Source organism: Pygocentrus nattereri, chromosome 3 (genome assembly GCF_015220715.1).
Source record: "Pygocentrus nattereri isolate fPygNat1 chromosome 3, fPygNat1.pri, whole genome shotgun sequence".
Classification (NCBI taxonomy): Eukaryota; Metazoa; Chordata; class Actinopteri; order Characiformes; family Serrasalmidae; genus Pygocentrus; species Pygocentrus nattereri.
Genome location: NC_051213.1, coordinates 50939669 through 50947168, shown reverse-complemented (window position 1 = coordinate 50947168; position 7500 = coordinate 50939669). Strand labels below are relative to the sequence as shown.

Here is a 7500-nt window from a genome sequence, read left to right as displayed (position 1 = left end):
GCTTTCTGTATTATAGTTTAGTGGAACTGATGCTAATCTGCCGCAGGCCGGCTGTAAATCGTGGAAACGGTCTGTGGTCAGGAGCCCTTTTTAGAACAGGTCTGGGCTCTGGAGAGACTCGGAGACGGTGGACGTGTTTCGGTGTTGCTTTTTACAGAAAAGATCCACTGATACTGAGAACATCTGGTCTGATTTAAAGAGCCCATATGATGAAAAACTGAACTCCTCGTTTTTCAGCTGTAAGGTTTAATATCCATCCTAAAAAAGATGGTTCCTCAAGGGTTCTTTGCCATAAAAGAACACCCAAAAGAACCCTTTGCATTGTGAAATGGTTCTTCAGATTGATGGAGAACGTGTTTTATGTGGTCCTTTTGAAAAGGCTTCGATGTTGCCCCTGAAGGTTCTTCTACTGTGATAGGCTTGACACCTAACAATAGAAGAACCCTTTTGGGTGCTACATAGAACCCTTCTCAAAAAGGTTCTGTATAGAACCATCTACAGCACAAGATTGCTTTTATGATGAAAAGAAACCTTTGAAGACCCTTTTAAAGAACCTTTGAAGCACTGAGATCGTTGGATGTGAACACTGTACATTTCAAAATGTGTCTTGTGTAAAGTCAGTTTTTGTGATGTCACAGAAACCCACTCAAATAATGGTTCTTCAGAGGTTCTTTGGAAAGAAAATGGTTCTATGCACAATTATGAACACCCAAATGAACCGTTTGCATGATTAAAGGTGTCCTTGCATCATCAAAGGGTTCTTTAGACTGATGGAGAATGTGCTGTAGATGGTTCTATGCAGAACCTTTTTGAAAAGGGTTCTATATAGCACCAAGAAGGGTTCTTCTATTGTTACGATGTCAAGCTTTTAAGAATAGAAGAACCCTCTTTGGTGCTACATAGAACCATCTACAGCACACTTTCCATCAATCTGAAGAACCATTTCACCATGCAGAGAACCTCAGTGTTCTTTGAGCGTTCATGGTTCTATATAGAACTATTTTGTGTACAAAAGAACCCTTGAAGAACAATCATTTTGAAGTGTGCACTCACTCTGCGGTTATGAGGAGCGTTTCAGTCCAGACTGCTTTTTGGATGAGGCTCAGCCAATCAGCACAGAGCTCATTTACATATCTCATTTTTAAAGGGCCAGTAGCGAAAAACAGCCTGTTTCATTCTAAGGGATACAGTGAGGTTGTAAAACATATAAAACACACACAAGCTTGGATAAGTGGACCTGATAACATAGCAAATGTAGGATATGGGCCCTTTAATGTATGTTGTGTGTGTGTGTGTGTGTGTGTCCAGGCCAAGGGCTTTGAGCTGAGTTACCTGGAGAAGGTTGCGGAAGTGAAGGACACTGTGCATAAGCAGTCTCTGCTGCACCACGTCTGCTCCATCGTTGTGGAGAAGTTTCCAGAAAGTTCTGACCTGTACTCCGAGATCGGAGCCATCACGCGCTCGGCTAAGGTACCACGCCCGGATTCACAACTACACACGTCTGTAGGTCACACAACCGGAGAACCCAACAGAGATTACGCCCTATTAGGAGCATAGAGATCTACAGAGATCATAGATTAAGAGATAAAAGGATTGCTCGACCAGCGGTCAGCAAGTCTTCAGTAAAGACTCTAAACCCTCAGTCTAAACCTCTCGACCAGCGGTCAGCAAGTCTTCAGTAAAGACTCTAAACCATCAGTCTAAACCTCTCGACCAGTGGTCAGCAAGTCTTCAGTAAAGACTCTAAACCCTCAGTCTAAACCTCTCGACCAGCGGTCAGCAAGTCTTCAGTAAAGACTCTAAACCATCAGTCTAAACCTCTCGACCAGTGGTCAGCAAGTCTTCAGTAAAGACTCTAAACCCTCAGTCTAAACCTCTCGACCAGCGGTCAGCAAGTCTTCAGTAAAGACTCTAAACCATCAGTCTAAACCTCTCGACCAGTGGTCAGCAAGTCTTCAGTAAAGACTCTAAACCCTCAGTCTAAACCTCTCGACCAGCGGTCAGCAAGTCTTCAGTAAAGACTCTAAACCCTCAGTCTAAACCTCTCGACCAGCGGTCAGCAAGTCTTCAGTAAAGACTCTAAACCCTCAGTCTAAACCTCTCGACCAGCGGTCAGCACGTCCTCGGTAAAGACTCTAAACCCTTGGTCTAAACCTCTCGACCAGCGGTCAGCAAGTCTTCAGTAAAGACTCTAAACCCTCAGTCTAAACCTCTCGACCAGCGGTCAGCAAGTCTTCAGTAAAGACTCTAAACCCTCAGTCTAAACCCTCAGTCTAAACCCTCAGTCTAAACCCTCAGCCTCAATCTAAACCCTCAATCTAAACCCTCAGTCTAAACCCTCAGTCTCAGTCTAAACCCTCAGTCTCAGTCTAAACCCTCAGTCTAAACCCTCAGTCTAAACCCTCAGTCTCAGTCTAAACCCTCAGTCTCAGTCTAAACCCTCAGTCTAAACCCTCAGTCTCAGTCTAAACCCTCAGTCTCAATCTAAACCCTCAATCTAAACCCTCAATCTAAACCCTCAGTCTAAACACTCAGTCTAAACACTCAGCCTCAGTCTAAACCCTCAGTCTCAGTCTAAACCCTCAGTCTAAACCCTCAGTCGAAACCCTCAGTCTCAGTCTAAACCCTCAGTCTAAACCCTCAGTCTCAGTCTAAACCCTCAGTCTAAACCCTCAGTCTCAGTCTAAACCCTCAATCTAAACCCTCAGCCTCAGTCTAAACCCTCAGTCTAAACCCTCAGTCTCAGTCTAAACCTCAATCTAAACCCTCAGTCTAAACACTCAGCCTCAGTCTAAACCCTCAGTCTCAGTCTAAACCCTCAGTCTAAACCCTCAGTCGAAACCCTCAGTCTCAGTCTAAACCCTCAGTCTAAACCCTCAGTCTCAGTCTAAACCCTCAGTCTAAACCCTCAGCCTCAGTCTAAAACCCTCAGTCTAAACCCTCACCCTCAGTCTAAACCCTCAGTCTAAACCCTCAGTCTAAACCCTCACCCTCAGTCTAAACCCTCAGTCTAAACCCTCAGTCTAAACCCTCACCCTCAGTCCTAAACCCTCAGTCTAAACCCTCAGTCTAAACCCTCAGCCTCAGTCTAAACCCTCAGTCTAAACCCTCAGTCTAAACCCTCAGTCTAAACCCTCAGTCTCAGTCTAAACCCTCAGTCTCAGTCTAAACCCTCAGTCTAAACCCTCAGTCGAAACCCTCAGTCTCAGTCTAAACCCTCAGTCTAAACCCTCAGTCTCAGTCTAAACCCTCAGTCTAAACCCTCAGCCTCAGTCTAAACCCTCAGTCTAAACCCTCACCCTCAGTCTAAACCCTCAGTCTAAACCCTCAGTCTAAACCCTCACCCTCAGTCTAAACCCTCAGTCTAAACCCTCAGTCTAAACCCTCACCCTCAGTCTAAACCCTCAGTCTAAACCCTCAGTCTAAACCCTCAGCCTCAGTCTAAACCCTCAGTCTAAACCCTCAGTCTAAACCCTCAGTCTAAACCCTCAGTCTCAGTCTAAACCCTCAGTCTAAACCCTCAGTCTAAACCCTCACCCTCAGTCTAAACCCTCAGTCTAAACCCTCAGTCTAAACCCTCACCCTCAGTCAAAACCCTCAGTCTAAACCCTCAGTCTAAACCCTCAGCCTCAGTCTAAACCCTCAGTCTAAACCCTCAGTCTAAACCCTCAGTCTCAGTCTAAACCCTCAGTCTAAACCCTCAGTCTAAACCCTCAGTCTAAACCCTCAGCCTCAGTCTAAACCCTCAGTCTAAACCCTCAGTCTAAACCCTCAGTCTAAACCCTCAGTCTCAGTCTAAACCCTCAGTCTAAACCCTCAGTCTAAACCCTGAGTCTAACTCTCAGCCGCTTGACGCAGTAAGGATTTTGTCCAGTTTTGAACACGTTTGAATGGTGTTGGACGTGTAGACCACACTGGGGCCTGTATGTCTCAACAGGACCATTAAAAACCGTATTAACGATTAAAGCCCTCTGCATGTGGTTAAAACCCACTGGAGAAACGTCATGCGGAACGCTGCCATACAGCTGTGCAGATGTGGAGCAGCAGCGAGGGCTACCACAGCTAGTGGCTCACCAAGGCGACCTGGGGCATCAGAGATCAGCCTAAATGAAGCTGCAGGTGTGGAATGAAAGTACTGAACACTGAGTTATCATTATTATTATTATTATTAATTTATTTATTTATTTATCGCTACTAAGCTGCACCAACATTTCTTCCAGTCTTTAACTTGAACGTGGTTTTTATTGTTAACCAGTTTAATGAAATGCTTTATAATGAAAATCGCATCAGTAACACGGTGTCTTTTGGTAATAAACAGGTTAAATTTAAATTTCATCTTTTAATTTTTCGGTAATAAACTGGCTTCTGTAAACCTGCGTGTTGGTCAGATCCTGCTGGTGTGGGTTCGCTCCTCCTTCCTTCTCTAAACGGAGAACACTAGAGTTACTTCTGTGCTAATACCGCCCCCTGCTGGAGCACTTCAGACTGCTGGAGTTCCAAAGCCACGCCCACCTGCTTTACATATTAAACGATTCATTGTTTACCCTCCTTATAGCAGAGGCGCTCTGGAATCCAGCTTTAGCGTTTGGGAAACCATGAAGTATTATATTTCCCGATTTTCCAGTTTAGTAATCCAGTATCGCTCCCGGATCGATCCGAGAGCGTGAATAAAGCTAGTGGATGAACTTCAGCGCTGCTCTGACCATCGTTACTGCTGCTGCTGCTGCTGCTGGTCATTATGAGGGATTACGGGTTTTATGAACGTGCTCTCGGTCTGCAGGTGGACTTCGACCAGCTGCAGGACAACCTGTGTCAGATGGAGCGGCGCTGCAAAGCATCATGGGACCACCTGAAGGTCATCGCTAAGCACGAGATGAAGCCGGCGCTGAAGCAGCGCATGTCGGACTTCCTGAAGGACTGCGCCGAGAGGATCATCATCCTAAAGATCGTCCACAGACGCATCATCAACAGGTAACCACGCTGACCGTCACTGACCTCCTGTTTATCAGGACCGGCTGCCCACAGGACGCTGTTGGCTGGAAAACTCCAGCAGCACTGCTGTGTCTGATCCACTCAGACCAGCACAACACACACTAACACACCACCACCACGTCAGTGTTGCAGCAGTGCTGAGAATGACCCACCACCCAAACAGTACCTGCTCTGTGAGGGTCCAAGGGGGTCCTGACCACTGAAGACCTTTAATCTCCGTGTTGGTCCTTCAGGTTCCACGCGTTCCTGCTGTTCCTGGGCCACCCACCGTATGCAGTGAGGGAGGTGAGCATCCACCGCTTGTGTAAGATCCTGAGCGAGTTTGCTCTGGAGTACCGGACCACCAGAGAGAGGGTCCTGCAGCAGAAACAGAAAAGAGCCAACCACCGCGAGAGGAACAAAACCCGCGGGAAGATGATCACCGACGTGAGTGTGCTCTCCGTTCGTTCTACTCCTCTCAGGTACTGCAGTGTTCTAGACAGAGCTCCGTTTACTCGGTTCTGTGTACTTAGGAACCTCTGGGTTCCTTCAAATGCTGACTTTTCCTTCTACTCCCTTCAAAAAGGTGCCACAAAACAACATCATAGAACCACGTTTGTGTGGTTTGCTGGAGCCAGAAGAACCTGGTAAAAACCACTTCAAGGGCTCTTTATAGTATTAAAAAGGCGTACTTTGACTTATTAATAATGGAACCCAAGTTCTCCATCCTACACTCTTAAAAACAATGGTTCTTCAAGAGTTCTTTAGTAAAGAAAATGGTTCCATATAGAATCATGACCACTCAAACACATGATTGAAGCATTCTTTGTAACGTTAGCGTTCTTCAGACTGATGGAGAATGCGTTTTATATGGTTCTATATAGAACCTTTTTGAAAAGGGCTCTAAGCAGCACCAAAAATGGCAGTTATGTTATGACAGTAGAACCCTTTTTGGTGCTATATCGAACCCGAAGGTTCTACATAGAAAACACCATATAAAACACGTTCTCCATCAGTCTGATGATGCAAAGAACCCTTTAATCGTGCAAAGGGTTCTTTGAGTGTTCATGGCCTCCACAGAATCACTGTCTTTACTAAGGAACCCTTGAAGAACCCTCGAAGAACCCTTTATAAGGGAAGTTTCATGGCAAAGCGTGATGACCATCCGGCCCAGCCGTCACTTTCAGGCGAAGGTGAATTGAGCAGTAACGAGCAGCTGGTTAATCAGCACTTTCTGACTAATTAAGGCTTAACGAGCGAAATCCCCGCCGAGTCACTCGCCCTCTCTGTTCACTCTTCATGTCTCCTTCTCGTTTCTTCTCTGTAGAGCGAGGAGGAAGAGGATGGCGAGGTACGCGTGAGGCGCCTGTCCGTGTGTGTTATTAACAGGGTTCTAACGGGAGTTTTCCAGACTAACTCAGTGATGGAGTCGGATAACGGTGCATGATGGAATGCCATTGTTTTGTGAAGCAGGGCCGGGTTTATGAAAAGCCTCGTTCCTTCTTCTTTGGCGTGCAGATCGCGATCCATACGGTTGATATGCTGGTTAGAACCATGACTGGGCTGGTGAACAGCGAACGTGGGCCTGCAGAAGATCAGTCACCGTCTGCGGTCACCGGCCGTCCAGTCTGTTAACTCAGCATCAATGTGTTGTAATTTTACACTGTTACCACTAGGGGGTGTAAAAGTGCGCCTGAAGGCGATAATGTACAGTCAATGATGGACCTGCGATGATTATAACTGATTATATTAATATAATCATTTTCTGTACAAACCAAATTTCGTTTTATGTTGAATTTTGAGTTTAATTGTATATTAAAGTATTTAAAAAATAAGAAGAATCTGAATTGAAGCAAAAATAATCAAAATTTCATTCAATTTCATTCTGTGTTAAATTTTAGTTGAACTGAACAAAAAAATAATAATTGAACAAAAACTGATCAAAGTACTTTACCTGCTTATCTAACAGGATCAGCTACTGTTAGATGCTGCCAATACGGCGATCGTTATTTTATGTGAACACAAGCAAAACAAAAACAACACGGAGCATCTTTAGAGAACGTGCGGTTTCCTAACGAATCGCGAATCGACTCGAATCATTCTGAGGCAGATAATGACTCACTCATGATAACGAGCTGTCTAACGAAGCTCCATTACGGTGGAGTACAGTGAGTCACGCTGCATGCTGGAGATCCAGCGGTGTTCCAGTGCTGTTTCTGCATGAGGAGCTTGCTGAATACCTGTGTCTGAAGGGCAATTCCACCAACTTTTTAAAGTTTCTGCATAACTAGTGATGGTGGGGCCCAGGCGTCGCCATGACTACAACACAGATATAGACACTTTATTTACCATCCAGAACCACCAGAGAACCTACACGAGTCTTCTGAGCTTATATGGAATGTTGGTGATGGAAAATAGTGGAAAATCTGGAATAATGAGTTTTCTTGGGGACTATTTTGCCGCACAGGCGCCCTGCATGTCTCCCTCCACCATGAATGGAGTTGAAGTTCTCTAAACTCTCATAAAACA

General features: G+C 45.4%; 1 protein-coding gene across 7 annotated transcripts in view; it reads left to right on the top strand.

Moving 5' to 3' along the window:
- The window catches only part of fhod3b (formin homology 2 domain containing 3b), a 240512-nt gene that overhangs the window by 223867 nt on the left and 9145 nt on the right, over positions 1 to 7500 (top strand). For all 7 annotated transcript variants that reach the window (XM_037537069.1, XM_037537068.1, XM_037537067.1 and 4 more), the window contains 3 exons: positions 1309 to 1470; positions 4781 to 4971; positions 5226 to 5418. In XM_037537069.1, coding sequence (XP_037392966.1) covers positions 1309 to 1470; positions 4781 to 4971; positions 5226 to 5418 — 546 coding nt within the window. The remainder of the gene's footprint in view (positions 1 to 1308; positions 1471 to 4780; positions 4972 to 5225; positions 5419 to 7500) is intronic.